This window comes from Tenebrio molitor, chromosome 1, assembly GCF_963966145.1.
Source record: "Tenebrio molitor chromosome 1, icTenMoli1.1, whole genome shotgun sequence".
Taxonomy (NCBI): Eukaryota; Metazoa; Arthropoda; class Insecta; order Coleoptera; family Tenebrionidae; genus Tenebrio; species Tenebrio molitor.
In genome coordinates this window covers 23,716,458-23,734,873 of record NC_091046.1, presented here as the reverse complement: position 1 = coordinate 23,734,873, position 18,416 = coordinate 23,716,458, and the positions used below count along the sequence as shown (strand labels likewise).

The 18,416-nt window shown below is 33.6% G+C and overlaps 2 protein-coding genes and 1 long non-coding RNA gene across 6 annotated transcripts in view; 1 reads left to right on the top strand and 2 right to left on the bottom strand.

Annotated features, from left to right (window-relative positions):
* The window catches only part of Nca (neurocalcin homolog), a 101,475-nt gene that overhangs the window by 4,977 nt on the left and 78,082 nt on the right, over nucleotides 1–18,416 (bottom strand). The window contains exon 2 of one of the 2 annotated variants that reach the window (XM_069038030.1): nucleotides 4,651–4,786. In XM_069038030.1, coding sequence (XP_068894131.1) covers nucleotides 4,651–4,720 — 70 coding nt within the window. In that variant the 5' untranslated portion in view covers nucleotides 4,721–4,786. The remainder of the gene's footprint in view (nucleotides 1–4,650; nucleotides 4,787–18,416) is intronic. The other variant, XM_069038037.1, reaches the window with a different exon arrangement.
* Nucleotides 811–2,276, top strand: LOC138123502 (uncharacterized). Its single transcript, XR_011156817.1, has 2 exons — nucleotides 811–950; nucleotides 2,009–2,276. It is a non-coding gene; the product is annotated as an uncharacterized lncRNA (long non-coding RNA).
* LOC138123374 (neuronal calcium sensor 2) overlaps nucleotides 4,837–18,416 on the bottom strand; it is a 46,416-nt gene continuing 32,836 nt past the window's right edge. For 2 of the 3 annotated variants that reach the window (XM_069038071.1, XM_069038065.1), the window contains exon 5: nucleotides 4,837–8,730. In XM_069038071.1, coding sequence (XP_068894172.1) covers nucleotides 8,554–8,730 — 177 coding nt within the window. In that variant the 3' untranslated portion in view covers nucleotides 4,837–8,553. The remainder of the gene's footprint in view (nucleotides 8,731–18,416) is intronic. The other variant, XR_011156772.1, reaches the window with a different exon arrangement.

Sequence of the window (18,416 nt, the reverse complement as noted above, 5' to 3'; positions counted from 1 at the left end):
GAAGCAAATCAGCTCAAAACAGCCCGGACATGCTGTTCACTTGAAGCTTGAAGCACTGATTTTCGCCCGTTTGTACACGACCTAAACACTTCGAGACCCAACAGACAAGTGCGCTCCGCTAGTGGGAGGGATTTCAGTCCACTGCGTCACTCGCCAAGCTGTTCTGGTCGATCTGTATCTCCTTTATTAACAATTTTTTTCCCTACCGGTTAGAAATGTAGGCTGTGGATATCTCATTTGAGGTGAGAAAATTCAACTTTCTCGCTAAGGTAAGAAAGTTAATCATGAAATGTTTATGGTAAACCTGTACCAAAATACAAATGTCAAAAGTGTCAAAAGTGAAATAAGTTATTGATAAATGAAAGCCAATTCAATAAAGCAAGTTGGTAGATCAATCATATAATCTGGAAAATAAACAGATAAGCTAGGTAGGTACTACAACTTCTGTTTATATCAAATTTTCGAACAAACGTCAAATCTTCAAATGCGATGACATGTTAATTAAACAAATAACCCAGCCTACTATTCAATTCTCAAAATTTTCGTTTTAATCAGGAATATAACCATTTTTTTTTTTTACTTTTTTCAACGAAGTTGTGCCGGTAGGGAAAAAAATTGTATTCAAACCTTGTTAAGAAAGTGCCCTTGCAGACCTTGGGCACTTACAAACCTCGCCTGCGGCTCGGTTTATAATCTTTGCCTGCGGTCTGCAAGAAAGCACTTTCTTACCTTGGTTTGAAATATACTATTACAGGTGAATTATAAATTTCTTTATTGTTTTAGTTTTTCCAAGACCTCTTTGAGTAGTGGAACAACACGGAAGTCCTTCTTTTTAGAGTAATGACCTACCAAAATACGCTAAAATAACAGCTGCAACACAGACCTCAAAGGAGAATTGGTTTAGTTGATTGTGCATACCACCCGATGTTGCCACATTTGCTTACTTTAAGGTCTGTGTAACTTGGGAACTAGCCAAAGGAAAAAAAAATGACAACGAAATTTAACTCTACTCTTCAAATATCTTAACCACTTAAGAGATTGGGCGCCATTTTTGAGACACCTGTATATCGAAAAATATTATAGGAAAAACTTTATTCTAATCAGATTTTATGCCTATTGCAAATTATAAAATAGTAGATTTCGCTTAAAATCTTTAAAATTATCTTGAGCTTTTGTTTTGACAAGTTGTAACATTTATCAAAATCCGTTCACACAGGAGAAAAGTCTCAAAAGTCTGATAGTGATAGACAAAAAAAAAGCACAATTTTACCATAAAAAAAAAAACAAATTCCAAAATTAAGTTAAATGAGCAGAAAATGTATGAGAGGGTAAATCTGAGCTTTAAACATCTTAAACTCGCAATCGTTCCATTTTTAGCCAATTTTCTAAGTACATAATATAGTATAGTTTTCCCATTTATAATTTGGTTTTACTACCAGCCCTGGTGTCAGGGAGTTAAATACCCCGACAATAGGGAACTACCGCCATAAATCCTAGGACTGTAAAAGAAGGTCTGTTGTCTGACTAGGTTACAATATGTTCACTATTGCCAAAACCACAACCCCAGCCCCTAATAATTGCACTGCAATTGCACTGCCATAAAACCAAATTATAAATGGGAAAACTATACTAGGCAAGGTAACAACCTTGGCGCAATTTTTTAAATTTTTTGTTCTGAAAAATTGCACATGCGCATAAAATCACATTAAAACCAACTTTTTCCTATAAGTCAAATTTGAGGAATACTACTGGATATCAGACAAGCACAATTCCAGTAATAAAATGTTTGCCAAATCAATGAATAAAAAATTGCTACGTGATATTAAATTTTGGTAAACACTGTACACCGTATACAGTACGTTCGTAAAGTTCAGAATAAATTCGATAAAACTCTTAAGTATTAATTTCTGAGAAAAATCCGCGAAGAGGTAATGGTAAAAATTTAATTAATGAAAAATTCAACCAAAATTGACATATTGGGAATGTAATGAAGACTATTTTATTTCAGCAAGTGATTCCACCGATGATGTAAGCTAATATAGGATCATGCAAACCTGGACCAATTGAAAAGTTTTTAACAAAAACAACCACAGTCCAAAAATGTCAACTTGTAGTTTTCTATATTTTTCTGTACTACGGAATGTACCACATCCACTCCGCTTCTGCAACACTAACCCAAGTCCAGAGATAACGAGTTTGTAAAAATCTAACGCTTTAATGGAGCATATCAACCAAACAACATGTTGTTTTATTTACCACAACTTTGGAAATCATGACTGTTTTTGAAAAAACCTTTTGTTAGAAAAACCTACTTATATTCATGAGTGTTCAACAAAAATACATTTAAAAAATTTCGCAAAATTTGTCTCTTTTGACTACGTCTCTTTACTCCATATGAATGTGTAGATCGGTGAACTGTTGACATGGCGTTCTTTCATCTACCTCTAAGCAAAATTAAACGCTGCGTTGATTACCTCAGCTGCAAGTGAACCGAAATAAGAATTCATAACGAATAATATTATGTTTATGGTTTCGTTTATGTTATTATTAAACATCAATTAGCACAGCCAATTAAAATATAACCAAGTATACCGGATGATTCAGATTGGTATTCGCGCCCCTATATCTTTTTTATTTTAAGAAAAAAGTATAGCAAACCATATATATTTGTAAATCGCTTATGAAACTACAATAGATGACGTTGTCAAATCTTCTCTACGATGACGTACTATCGCGGCCATCCAAAAGTGAACGTTTTTTTTTTTATAGTTTGATATTTACTTTAAATCATAGACGTCCTAAAATGTCAAAGTTTGACACTAGCGATAAAAAATTTATGGAAACTATTTTTTTTAAATGCCACATCTCTCTCCGATGCAGACAGCTAGGGCTATTGCAAAGCTAGAAGAAAATTGGTCGTTGGCTGCTGTGGCGAGAGAACTAAAGCTGGTGCGTTATCTCTTGACACGCGAGTTAAAGTTGCGCAGAAGACTAAATTCACACGACTAGTCACGAACGGCTCCCACCCGTTCTAAAAAATCGCCGTACTACGATATTGTTGAATTGCTGCTGAACCGATCTTTGCCGATAATTCTCCTTCTCCCTGCTAAACTCCTCCCACCGCGCACCTCGCGTGTCAAGAGATAATGCACTAGCTATACATTGCAGTAAGACTTGCATCTTCAATATAAAGAGGGGTTGGCAAGAAAACAGGCTTAAGAGGCCATTGCGAATAGGTGTTGGAAAGGTTTCTTTACTAAAGTTTACTTTCACTTTAATAATGTATTAATTACTTCTCAGTCTCATTTTTATTATTACAACTTTTTATTATTAAAATAGTAACGCCTGCTGCACGAACGCCAATGAATACAGCCTGATTTAATCTAACGAAAAATACGGAAATTTTCGCAAGCTATCGTTCACTTTTGGATGGCCGCGATTGTACATATGTCAAAGTTAAGACAGTCAACTTTTTTTTTAAATAGTACATTATACATTTCTTAGTCTATTCTTGTAAAGCTTTTTTTTCTACATTTGAATGTGTAAAAAAAGTTGACACTTGCAATAGGAAAAAATCGAGAAAAAAAAAAAAATATGATTTAATTTATTCGAAAGTATTATTTTTAAAAAAAAGCTAGTTAGCCATGGAGACAATTGAATTTTGACATTAATAGCGTCAATTATTAAAGTACCTACATTTAAATAAATAGCTATGTTATAAGCTATAACCTACATTTAAATAAATAACTATGATATAACATCTGGCTTCGAAACCTAACTTCTTCATGCATGACTATACCGCTTTGAATTCATACACGATGAAAATATGTTTATAGTTGAATTTTGATAGTGCATGAATGACATGATGAGTCTTGGGAATCGTATTCGAATTACATATTCGAATATTTGAATAGGTGACTATGTAAAATTCGAATAAGTGTAAATTCTAATATTCGAATAAAGTAAATTCAGGACAGATCGGGTATTTTACTGTCAAATAATTTTATTTTTTGGCTATGTAATTCTTAAAATAGTGAGATGCAGGGAACCAACATAACGCGAATTTAGCATAGTAAATTCAGTATGGATTTGGTATTTTGTCCGAGTCTCAGTTTTCTGGCCGAGGCACACCCGAGGCTTGAAAACAAACAAGGTCAAATCATTTTATTTTTTGGCTACGTGGTTGTCTTGTAAATAGTGACATGCAGCGAACCAACATAATGCGAATTTACAAATGTTTGGCTTACTAGCTCTTTTTAGAAAATAACGCTTTCGAATAAATTAAATCATATTTTATTATTTTTCTCGATTTTTTTCTGATGTAAGTGTCAACTTTTTTTACACATTCAAATGTAGAAAAAAAACTTTACAAGAATAGGCTAAGAAATGTAGTGTACTATTTAAAAAAAAAGTTGACTGTCTTAACTTTGACATATGTCATCGTAGAGAAGATTTGACAACATCATCTATTGTAGTTTCACAAGCGATTTACAAATATATATGGTTTGCTATACTTTTTTCTTAAAACAAAAAAGATGTAGGGCCGCGAATACCAAACTGAATCACCCGGTATAATTACCATATACCTTATAATATTAAACAATAAAAAAAAGTATACGCTATAAGATTATATGATTTAAAAGTATTTACCTGAAAACTCTGTGTTCTGTTTTAGATCTTCCAACACTTCCGGTTTGAGCTTGCTATTCTGTTTCCCCATGATTAGAGTCGGCCAGTCTCGCGAACTGCTTACTGCAGCTCCCTGCACCGAGTTAACGTCATCTCCCTTAAATCACACAATATCACACACACTCCTTACACTCCAAAAACAACAACTTCGCCAAATAATACGTATATTATTTAATGATCATAATATCTTGTGTTAAAAATTTAAAGAATATCTGCCACCAATAAGTGTTAATATAAATAATTCAATTTACGTGGAGAGCTGCTCCTGGCTTCGTTATCATTACCCCATCTACAAACACACTCGAATCCAAGAGGCTTACGAAAAACCTCCTGCATACGTTACAAACTTGATTATATTAAACATCTAGAATAATATATTATGTACATATTACAATATGTGCAAGTAGAAAAATATTAATTAATTGATAATTAACCAACAATTTCACAAATATGCAGTAAACGAGGTATCACATCTGTTACATATGCCATGATGATACGTTGTTTCGACATGAAGTCATAAAAACATAATTCGCAAAATCAAAGCATAAACAAATACTTAGCATCCACCGATGTCAGAGTCACCACCGTGATAGTATCTGCGGTGATAACGCGACAAATCGATGCATATGCAATAATGATAAATAAAAATAATCTCTTGTAAAACTTGTACATGATTATAAACTGGATAGTATTTACGTGTATATAAATACAGGATAATGTGCATTATTCTGTAGTACTCGGTTAGTTAGATATGAGGCTAATTTCCAATGTGAACTGCGAATATGGACTAGTTTTTCAATTAGAAACTATTTTTGGTTTCTTTGCTAAGATACATTTTCAGTTAACTGCGCTTGATAAAAGTTAACCACCGACTGAAACACTATATATTTCACTCAAGTGATAAAAAATCAACACATAAATATCATAATTTTAAGTTCAAACTTATCTAGCTGTTTTGACTAGAAAGTTATTCTGTGATGTCAATCATGAAACACCTGAAAATTTATTTTCTGCTAAAATTTAACGCAGATTCTGTTTATCAACAAATAACAAAGATAATACACTTCCTCAATCATAATGTTATTTGGTTATACCTAACATTTAATAAGACTAAGGGCCGGTTGCATCAACGTGAGTTAAATTTAACTACAGATTAAAATATACGAAAACATTGTTATAACAAGAGGTAACTAAAGTAACGAAGCAATTTAACCCACAGTTAACTTTAACTGGCGTTGGTGCAACCGGCCCTCAGTACGTTAAATTAACAGATACATTACCACTTTTTTAACACCTCTTTATATGTATATTTGTTGTACAGTGTCAAAACACTAGAACAACATAATTACGCATAGCACTGAATTAGAAATTGTTGAGTCAAAATTCAAAATACAACGTATACTTTAAAACAGAAAAAAGTAATATTGATATAAAATGCAACAGTAATGGCACTATGCTCCCATTTAATCTCGACAAACTTTAATTAATTTGACAAAATTATAGTAAAAATAAGTCATCTTTCTTTCAGCGGTTATTGATAGTGATAAGTATAATAGTAGTGCGTTCATTTAAATTTATCCTCAAAGTAGGCGTTAAAGACTCGATTATGAACGCACTATACGGATAAATGATCACATATCAGCTGTTTAAATATACGCTTTTACACGAGTGGTGCGTTCTTAATCAACTCTCCAACGCCAACTTTGAGGATAAATTTAAATGAACACACAACATGATATGCAAAAACTAAACAAATATGCTTGCAATTCTTTGCTATACATTAACAAAAGGAGGTAAGAAAGAAGTGAACCTAACTATGGATCATTATTAACAATTCTAGTCTGGGTCAAAATGGTAAGTTTTAGAAAAATTAATGTTAACACAATTTCTAGTAAACAGAACGAACTTGTTTTCTGTAACTTTTGTTCTCTGCATAGGGCTAGACCGCTTTGGTAATGTTCATATTAAAATATGAAATACGTACTGTCGCGAACAAAAAAAGAAACTGGTCGTCAAAATCATGTTTTGACGCAATGGAAAATGCTCCATTGTAAAATGATCGTAAAATCATAACCTATTCTCATGTATGACATTAATTATTTAATTTTTTGACACTTTGTTGACGTGGGCCTAATCAGGCAGGGAAAAAATTTTAATTTGTGACAATCTAACCAAATTTTGAAATTACATTGACGACCAGAATTTTTTGCTCGCGACAGTACATAAAATACAACAATATTTTCTATTGATATGACAATAAAAATTCCCAGCCCTACTACATAAATAGATTACATGATAGTTGTTTAAGCAAGTATTTATATTGGCTATCAAAAATTGATATATTTTATATATTTTTTCAGAAAGATAATATAGTTTAATCATATAATACGAAAACTATTGAGTTATTATATTCATAAGCTACAAAATTATAACTTTTCATATCAAAATATTTCTTAATATCATTTATTGGACACATATTCACATACTGAATAGTCAGGACGTAACGTAGCATGATCGCAGTTCCCACAGGAATGAAATTTAGAGTAGAGAAGAGGTAGGTGCTCAAAAGTTCAACGCGCGTATACCTACGTCAAAATATACGTTTCTGATCCACAGACTGTTTTATCGCCGTTGCTAGAGAGCAGAAATTGTCAAACGCCAAAAATTCGGCTGGGTCAGCTATACAAGGACAGTTACATTCATGATATGCTTAAAATGGTAAGTACATTTATATTGTAAACATCTATTAAACGAGCATTATAAACTGACTTGAACCGATACAATAAAGCCGTGCTGAGCACGACGTGCGGATTGTGCACGCGATTTTTCTACATAAGCTCTAAGTTAAATTGTCTTAACAATTAACTGATTCATGAGTTCAACTTACAATTTCTGAAAAAAAAAAGTAATCCAGAAAAGTACTTAAATAAGATAGTAACCATAAACACACGCATCCCTTTCGTAGAAAATCAGCTTTTGATTATATTTGAATTTTTGCATTTACAACCTTCAGTGGTAGGTTCTTATTACGGATTAAAATCACGCAAACTAGTTTACTGTTCACGAATAAAAATATATGGCAGTTTCCAACCAAATCAATGAAATTATTCTCGTGAGAAACACGAACTAGTACGCGGCTGACGACAAACTTCGATCGTTACAAACTACCTACCTACTTTGCTTTTCGTTAAAAAGGATAACCTACACCTTTTACAGATAATTGACTTTAGTTTTTTACATTAGTAAAAACTTTATAATTGGTCTTTTAAACAGGGTGTTAGTTAACTGTTGAATCAATATTTTAATATAATCATGTTCAATGATTTATCATATTATTTATTATCTTATTGGATTGTCAGTCACCATTCAAAAATCTACCAAAAAAATATTACAACAGTGTCAAATATGTCAAACTAGTAGCACCAAATACTTTGCGCTTGATGAGAAATATATATTAGTTTATTTATTCAAACACCCTGTGAATTAACTTTGATTTACTTGGTCATTTTTATATATATAAAAATTTACGTTCTCATTTTAAATTAAATAATTCATTATAATTAAAGACCGCACACAAAAAAATTTAAACAACATATCTGTCTGCCTTTAATCCGTAATAAAGTAATACCATATAACGCTGTAAAAGTGTGAAAACTGGTAAGTTTCAAAACTGAAAAGGAAAACATTAAATTGTGATAGATTAAAAACTCATGCAACTACCAAATCTCAGATGATCTCGATATGAAAATATGTGACAATGTACCCGTGATCTGACAAGAGTTGGTCACTCAAAGTTTTCTTGTTGCGAAAACGTGAATGGCTTGATCGCTTAATACACATTTCCGCACTAATTTACGACGCACATTAAGGAGCTAACATTTTTGACAGCTCCTCATCTTGCAAACATCCCTTCAGAAATTCGTCTTGAGTCAGTTGTCCGTCGTTGTTTTCATCCATTTTGGCAAATATATTCTTTGCCCTTTCTTCGGCTGAATCTGCAGGCCTATTGGACGAACAGGCTCCCAACATATCGTATATAGCCTATAAAACAAAACAATGTCAAACTGTAACAAAAACATGTATAGAAAAATTAAACATAAAATATAAAGTGCTTGACTGTACTGAATTAATGTATATATTATTGATATAGACAATGGCAAATCTCAATTTAAACACAGCTTTTAAGAACAGTTTACTTTAGCTTCTTGTTGAGAAAATATTGCATCACATGGCGCATTTAAAATTTCAGATAAAGCTAAGAAAATAATTGAGTCAACAAGAATACCAAACATAAACGTTTCTATCTTCCAAAATGATAATTTGCGATTTCTGTATGCATCGCTGTCAACAGGACAGTGTATAATTACAGATATGTGATTTCAAAGTTATTTTTAAAATAGTAGTTTATTTAACGAACTTGTGTGTAAATTGGGCTTTTTTTGGTATGAGCATCTTTAAAATGAGCTTGACGTTTCGTTTTGACAAGTTGTGACATTTATCAAAATCCGTTCACGCAGGAGAAAATTCTCAAATTCTGACAGTGTCCAACAAAAAAACGTTTTATATTACAAATTTGTTTCGTTTAATTTCTGCTTCTCAAATTACTTTCAATTCATATGTGAATAAAGTCATGGAAATAAACTTAAAGATGATTCGATGTTTCCATGTAATGGCTAGGAAGTAGGTATTTTAAATAAAGCAATCGACAAATACATTTGAAATAATGATTCTAACAAAAATATTTTTATTACAATATAAACAAAAAGATACGTGTTTTGTGAAAAACAAGTATTACCTATATGTATAACAATGGAAATAATTATAACTAAACAACCAAAGTATTGTCCAACAAATTGATAAAAATATCTGCAAGATAAATAAATTTGGCCACGATACCGTGCCCCCTTTTTCATTTTGATAATCTTTCACCTTCTTCTGAGGAGATCTGAAGTAACTTCTCAAACATCATAACACAATTGAGCTGACGAACATCCATTAAGGAGTTGTTTTATTGTCCTTAAAACTTAAATTAACAGTTCAACAGTAACAATAAATATTATTTGAATAACACCGGAAGCATCGTGGACGCCCAGTAGTCAAAATAATAATTAAGATGAAATTTCTTATTCATATTTCTGAACAAAACACTTATTTTTAGGTTTCTTTTTAATTTTAGCGAGCTTAAACACGCCTTTACATTCAGTTAGTGGGGTTGGGTGCCTTCTAATAGAAGTTCTAAGTTAACACTTTCGAGTTTCGGATTTAAATACATATAGGTTAGTTACATATTCCGTATAAAGCTCTAACTCTTGAGGTAATTCTGGTAGAAGTATTGTCACCTTATATTTAACATGATCTCAACAAAAAAGAAAAAGGATGTGGGGCGGTTATGTTTACAAAAGTTCTGAAAACATGTGGCGTAGCGTCGATTATACTAAGAGCGATACTAAAGATAAGTTAGAAAAGTCAAGTAGAATGGCGACATCTGAGATGAGCATATAGATTGGTAACGCGTAGAAACCAAAATCGGTGCTGCAAACTGTCACTTCTATGAGTTCGGGCCTGTGGCGCTGTTTTTACTGGAGGAACCCGATTGCGCCTGTTAAACCACGTCTATGTGTTCATCTACTGTGCCGAGACAAATTTTGATCGAAACAGGAACATTATTTCTAACGAACAATTCGGTTTCAGGGAACATCACTCCACAACGGACCAATAGTTGAGAGTGGTCAAAAAGATTACCACCAGTTTTAACAGGAGAAGACACATGGGAGCCCTATTTCTGGACGTAGCCAAGGCATTTCAAATAAGGTCATTGGAGCGTAAGATTACCGCGGGAGTACCCCAAGGTTCGTTCCGGTCACCATTCCTATTCTCTATTTTCACAGCAGATGTGCCGACGCTAAAACAAGACGCTTCTTCCACTACGGCGTCTAGGCGGACGACATGCAATTCTAGTCAGGCACTCCAGTACCGAATTCATCACGCGGAAACTGCAACACGCAGTTGATACCCTGGAGGAGTGCTTCAGTCTATGGAAAATAGACGTGATCGCTGCCAAATGCAGCACTATTCTGTTCACCAAGAGATTGACCGAGAGACAGCACAATCAGTAAGGGAGGTAACCATGTTTGGAAGTCCCATCTCGTGACAGAAGACAAATATCTAATAGTCGTCCTGGACCGAAGGCTGACGTACTATCGCGGCCAAAATACTTTGGTCGTCAATGTGACATAAATGATATTCAATTGTAAAGCAAGCTTTAGGGTGTTTAACCTTATTTTTCACTGTTGTCAAAATTATTTTAATCTATCAGTGTCATACAGATGGGGTAAATCCCAGCTGCGGAGACAGGGTTCAAAAGCAAAAGATCAACATGATCGCGGTTTAGACAACCTTCAGAAGCAATTAAGACGATTCTATATTTATCAAAAACTAAAGGTGCCATTTTTTTGACAAGAATAATTTGAAATTGCCATGTATATTGACATTAATACTTGATTTACATTTGAAGTGTCAAAAAGTGACGACCAAAGTATTTTGGCCGCGATAGTACTATTGCGGCCAAAAAATTTCGTCCGTCACTTTCAAGGCCTTGACATAAAGTGTAAACTACCCTTAAGCACCCATAACCTCGCTTTTTTATCGTTATTTTATTGTCATTTTGACAATCTGTCATTCAGTCCATCAGTCAAATTTTGAGAATACAAAGGACAAGTTCCACTCTTACACAATCACCACACGACGCTTGTGGCACTAAAGGCAGACTTGCGACTATTTTTGGAGTACCAAATAGAGAACTGTGGAAATTATACGAGTATGCCGCAGTTTAAAAAAAATCAAACGAAAAACATTAAGGCAAAGACAAGGAAGTGGAACATTATTTTTGTTTAAGTAGCTAAATCAAAAGATAAAATGAATGAAATTTAAAATTAATACTTGATCATCGCTCCATTGACGTCTATAACTCGCCTTACACGACGCGACATGGAGAGGCATAAATCTCGGTGATAATTCCTAGGTAATGATTGCCATGCATTAGTAATCGCAGTCAAAAGTTCTGCCCTATTCCGAATCACTTGTTGTCGCTGTTGCAAATTACGAACCAAAAGTCCCCATAGGGTTCAAATCTGGACTGCGTCTCGGCCAATCGAGAACGTTTATGTTATTATTCCTGAACCATTCTGCTACCCTATGTCCTGTATGCACTGAACAATTGTCTTGTTGAAATATTAAGTTAAAATTCGGAAAAATTCTTGAAACTGAAGGCAGCATCACGTCAGGATCCTAACATAAACATCACTGTTGAGCCGATCTTCTACATGCAACATTACCCCGGGGCTATCTACTGAAATCCATGCCCATATGTTTGCCGAAAATCGACCAATCCTTTCCATTGTCTGGATATACGGTTCATCATATCGTTAGTTCCTTGGTCTCTAGACTCTTAGACGGCCATTTGGACACGACTGAAACACTTTTTCATCTGAAAAAATGACTTGCGCCCAAAAAGCGTCGTCTCTTGCTAGATGGTCCAAACAAAATGCCATGCGGGCCTCCCTATGCATAGGTGTAAGGCTTAATTTTCTTGCCGCGACATGGTTCTTAAGCTCGCTTGTTCTTACACGACGGCGAGCGGTTCTAAAGGAATCTGGGAAACCGCTTGTATTTACCGCTTCAAGAGCCGTCATAAAAGGACTATTGCGTAATCTATTGAGAAGCATATTATCTTCTTCTGCAGTAGATGTCCTAGGCCTCCCTGAGTCTTGGTGTCTTTCAATAGTTCCATTTTGTCTCCATTTCTGAGGATTTGAGGAATGGACGAAATTGTACTTTTAGGGATTCGAAGGTCCATCGAAATCTCAGCTTGGGACATTCCTCTTTGTGCAAGAGTTACTATTTTAATTTTATTAAAATTTGATACCGATGGCATTTTGCTTGACTTTCAAAAGTGACAAGTAAAAAGATCAATCATAATGACAATAAGGAATGGACTACACCGATTTTTTTGAAATGACGGAAAAATGACGGACGAAATTTTTTGGCCGTCATAGTACAAGGGGAGTATGATTTTGATAAGTACCCGTGCGTACGCATCTCATCTGAACCTGTGCAGAATATCGTGCATGAATATTAGGGTATGACAAAGCTATCGGCAAGATGGGTGCCGCGTTTGCTGACTGTGGACAACAAGCGGAATCGAATGACCATTTCGAAGCAGTGTTTTGACCTTTGATCCATCATTATTCATTACATGCCAGAAATGAAAGAAGAGTCAAAACAGTGGACTTCACCCGGCAAACAAGCACCAAAGAAGGCAAACACAGTTACATCAGCCGGAAAGGTCATGGCCACCGTTTTCTGGGATTCAAAAGGCATAATCTTCATCGACTATTTGGAAAAGGGAAGAACGATCACAGGGCAGTATTATGATCAATTATGGGGCAAATTTGACGATGCATTGAAGGAAAAATGGCCCCACTTGGCGAGGAAGAAAGTGCTGTCCAACAAGTCAATGCGCCAAGACACTGATCCCTCGTTGCCGCAGCCAAATTGGTGGAATTAAGCTGTAAATTGCTTTCACATCTACCGTATTCTCCAGATTTAGCCCCCTGCGACTTCTTCCTATTTCCAAAAATGAAAAAATTACTCGGTGAAAAAAGATTCGCATCTAACGAGGAGGTCATTACCGAAACTGAAGCCTATTTAGCAGAGTTTAACTTATCCTATTTTTTGGAGGAAAGACGTTGGGCCAAGGAACTGTCTCAACTGGAAGAGGTGGTGAAGGAAACCGCAATCAAGACTTTTGCCAAGGTAGAAAATCACCCCAATCCACTGGTTCGCGTAGCTGTGGACAACGACGAAGACCCTCCCCACAGACATAAGCGCGAGAAAATGGCGCTTAAAGCAAAATTATGTTCTTCTGTATCGTTTAAAGCCCTCAGAATGGTGAATCATTTAAATACGGTTTTCTAATACCATCTACGTTATATGTATGTACATGTATTTTAGGACCTCAAAAATTAACGAGTTAAGGACCAACTTGCCGGCTCAGTAAAAGAAAAGAACAAACAAGATTATGTGTGGCAAATCCAATCACCCTTTTCCTCTTTCCAATTTCTGAAAAGAGATTTTGTCTTTTTTGTTCTCGGGTGAAAACCATATTTTAAATTAAATTCACGTAAAAACTTCAATTACATCCCAAGTTTTCAGAAATTATACTTTCGATGGCTATGGAACACATTTTCTGCCTTTTCTTTCATTTTTTGTTGAACATATTGTACATCCTGCATTTATTACAATCATTTATTCCTTTTTTTTCCTTAAATTTCCTTTATGTTCTTCCTAATTCACTGTTTTGTTCTAATAGGCTGGTCATTGTCCTTGGTAAGATACCTTTCACAATTCAGAAACACCGAGATATTACATGTCTTTTTATTGTTGCCAGGTATTACAATTACACTAACAAAAAAAAAAGATCCGGTGCGACTACAGAAAACAAAACATCTCCAAACGTGTTGTGTAGCTTCAATCATATTAACAGCGATGATGAAGAAAATTTTTTCCGAAACTCAAATAAAACAGGTTGTGAATGGTATATACTGGGTGCCCCAAAATTCGCGCAACAACTCAATGGGACAATGTCAACTCATCTTAGAAAATAATGAGAAAAATAAGAAAAAAAGTCTATACCTTTTAGATTTGAAGATATGGGGGCTCAAAGGTTGCAGCTTTGATCTCATTTATTTTAAATATTAAAAAAGATTTTGACTATTATGCCAGGGGCATAATAATTCTGAACCATTATGATCAGGTCTGCAATTACTTTCTTCATTAATTCCAGAATTCCAAGAGGTAATTTTATGTTCATTTTACCTCAAATAACGTACGGCAACATGGCTCATTTCTATGGATACAACAAAAATGAAATATTTGCAGGCTACTGGGATACATAGAATGTTTTTAAATGTTGCCACATTTAGTGTAATGAATAAGTCCATATCTTCTACAAAAAAGATGATTGACTTTTTAAAACATTTTTACCTGATATTTAATGACTACTAACAACGTACTGCTAAGGTTTTCTGCGAATTTTGGGGCACCTAGTATGAACCCAGTTATCGTTTTCTTCGTTCTCGTTTAAAAAATATTACTCTGTCATGAATATTTTGCGGTTAAAACCATTTTTTCAATAAAATTCAGGTGTAAATTTGACCAGTGGTAGTTTATTAAGTTAATAATCTACGCTTCAAAAAATTAATAAATTTAACTGGCTTCTCCGTAGTGAAGAATTTGTGCAGAAAATGCAAAGTTAATTTCTTATAACTGTATTTTTGCATATAACTTGTCCACACTTGATTCGGTTAATTGTGGAATAAAACTTAAAATCATTCAGAAGGTTATATTGTTGGTTCATTTTGTGAATTCCAGTTTTAAGACTTTTTTGAATCCTTATTGAAAGAAATAAAATTTCATACAAATCCTACTCATACTAAAATTAGGTGAGGTAGTCGACAACAAAACGGCTATACGCAGTGTACTATCACCTTTGTTTGTCAAATAACTACTTTTTTTGTTCCACACTCAAAATTTGAGAATTTTCTCCTGTGTGAACGGATTTTGATAAATGTCAAAACTTGTGAAAACGAGACATCAAGCTAAATTTAAAGATTTTAAGGGATTTGGAGCCTTTAAGGGGCTCGTCGAACAAAAAACGTTATATTTAACTCGTTCGTGTGTAAATTGGGCTTTTTTTTGGCACTCGTCGGCCTTTGAAACGCTCGTTTTTTGCTCATTTTCCAACCTATCATTCGATATTCTTTTTTCGTTCCCCATATTTTGCTATATTCTGCTTTTTATTGTTATTTATTCCTCTGTTACTTTATGTTGTTTCTTTACTCCTCTGTACTTGACTTTTCTCTTATGATTACGTCTGCGACTTGAGGTGCACTTTGTATCCACTTACAATGAAAAAAATGACATGAAGGCATGGGCGTTCAATACTCAACAGGAGGCTACTTTATCAATTATTATTTACTACCAAGCCCTGTAGTTATGAGTCTGTGTAAAACTAATGCCCGTTTGCACCACATATCAGTTTAATAAATATTAACTAATGTAGTATTAAATTTAATAAATACCTAAATACATAATTATATTATTGCACCATCACAAAATGAACGAGTATTAACTAATATTTTAATAAATGATTTTTTAATTCGAAAAGGTGCCTAGTGACATTTTTTTGCGTAATATATTTACAATTTGGGTGGTATATTTCAAATTTCGACAATGGAAGCATCAAAAAAATGAAAACGTGGGGCAAATTTTTCCCCTTTTGAAAAAAGCACTCTTTTAAACTTGGTGCATAAATATAAAAATATTGTTTCCAACAATAAAACCGATGCATGTTGCAAGAGAATTACAGAAGAATTCAATTTTGAATCCCCTAATGGTATTTTAGCATTAGGGGATTCAAAATTAAATTCTTCTCAAGACTCAAAAAACTCTTCGAAGACTTTTCCTTAACGTAGTCCAAACTACAAGAAAAATTGCGGCTGTCGAAAGACGAGAACATTATAAAACAGGAGGAGGAACTAAATAAATTTAAACATGTTTGTTTCGTTAATCGAAATCTTCTGTAGAATGTAAATTCATCCATATCGTGAAAATGAGCAGATCTAACACAGTACAAACGAGGAAATCCGATATCGATAATTTCTAATATATCGAAATCATCTTCAAATATATCAACGTCATCAAATAATAAATTCATTGTGGATAAATTAGATTTACGTAATTTATTATACTGTCATATACGTCAACTTATATTTTAATACTAATTTAAATAACAAAATTTGGCTATTTAAATTTAATAATAATTAAATTGTTTTTAAGGTGCGGTGCAACGTAAAATGAAATTTTAAACAATGTCAAAAATTAATAACCTTTTAAGTAATATTAAATAGTGTGGTGCAACTGGGCATAAGTATACTTCTTGGGTTATTGGTGATTTCAAAAATTTAACACGGCTTTTGCAGCTACATCCTTGTATAAATTATCAGGATTTTTGTACACATCTTAGCAATCCTTTTGTTTTCGCAAATATTTCTTTCAGTAAATTGGACAATTATACCTTGAAAAAGTTCATTACAGGACTATATCGCAGATCAACCCTTGGAAATAGTATATCACACTATAAGTGATGAAAGTGCCTGATTTTTCAACGAGCAATACATGATATACTCTCGAGCGTCAGCGAGTGAGGATAGTATTGCGAGTTGAAAAATCGCACTTTGATCACGAATTGTGTATACTATTTTCTCCAACATCGCTTATGAAAATCAGTCTCAATTTTAAATTTCTTTATAATTATTTTACTCCCCTATTTTTTGAATCTTCCGGATCTGGAGTTTCAATGAATGCAAATAACAGTGTTTTAAATTTTTATATTAATAAGTAGGTAGTAGATTGTTAAATAAATTTTCCTCACTAGTGATGCAAACGCCTATTTTCCTCACTAAATTGAGTGATGAAAGTATCATTTTCATAATCGATGTTGGAAAAAAACTATTTAAATCATGTTTATTTTAAGACAATTAAATATACAGGGGAACAATTAAAATAGAAATATTTACGTGCGTTAGTATACAGCGAGCTGTTGTAAATATACAGGGTGATTCATCTTTTACCGCCGGTGGCAAAATGACCCTTAAGGATTGAGAAAAATTTATGAAATTTACAGATTTGATTTGTCGAAAAATTGACTTTCGGCCGGTATAATTTATTTCAAAAAAAGTTTTTTTTATGAGCAGATATTTATATAAAATATTTATATAAAAAACTGTTTTTTTTTTAATTTTCATGTTTACATTTTTGCATCAGAATGTGGCTAATGGTGTATAAAATCAATATCTGCAACCCGGTTCGAAAAATGTTTGATAGTTTTTGAATTAAATCGATTTTAATGGAAAAATTGCTTTTATTGGTACTCGTTGACTTTTAGTGTTTTCTTTAACAATGACTACCCTGTAAAACTGACCTGCTTAGTTGAATTTGTTCGATTTTACGAATAGAGTTGTAAAGGACCCACTGCGGTGGCAATAAAGATCCCCAATAGAACTTATTGTTAAGATATTGGGACATTATGTCGTAAATCATGAAGCAAATACAAATTTGAATATCAAAATGCGTTTATTTCAATAATACCATATGCTAAAATTAATTTAAAATTGTAAAATTGTGTGAAAATACCTGAGTGTGCATATGCCACAAGGTTGAATAAATTAAACAACTAATAATTGAGAAAATGCAAAAATTTGACCTAATGAACTTATAAATTTCATTTTTTGATATTATGTGCCTTATGAATAATAAATTAGGTCTGCAAAACATGAAAACGAAATTATAATTTTTAAGGTCAATTTTGCCACCGGCGAAAAAGATGAATCACCCTGTATATAGTAGTTGGTGCTGTAAAACCCAATCATGGCCTACTAAATCTGAACTGCGCTGCGCTTATTACGGCCGTAACAAACTAGCTGAATGATTGATTCGGCTAACCTCAAAAAATCTACCCTTAACTAGCGCCATCTCTTTAAAGATATTAAACTACAAATCAACTAAATTGCCACAATAATTTAAATTTCCTTGAATTTCATCACGGTTGAAGTACTAACATGGGAAAATAATGTGTTGCATGCGGAGAAAATAACAAGTTATTTTCA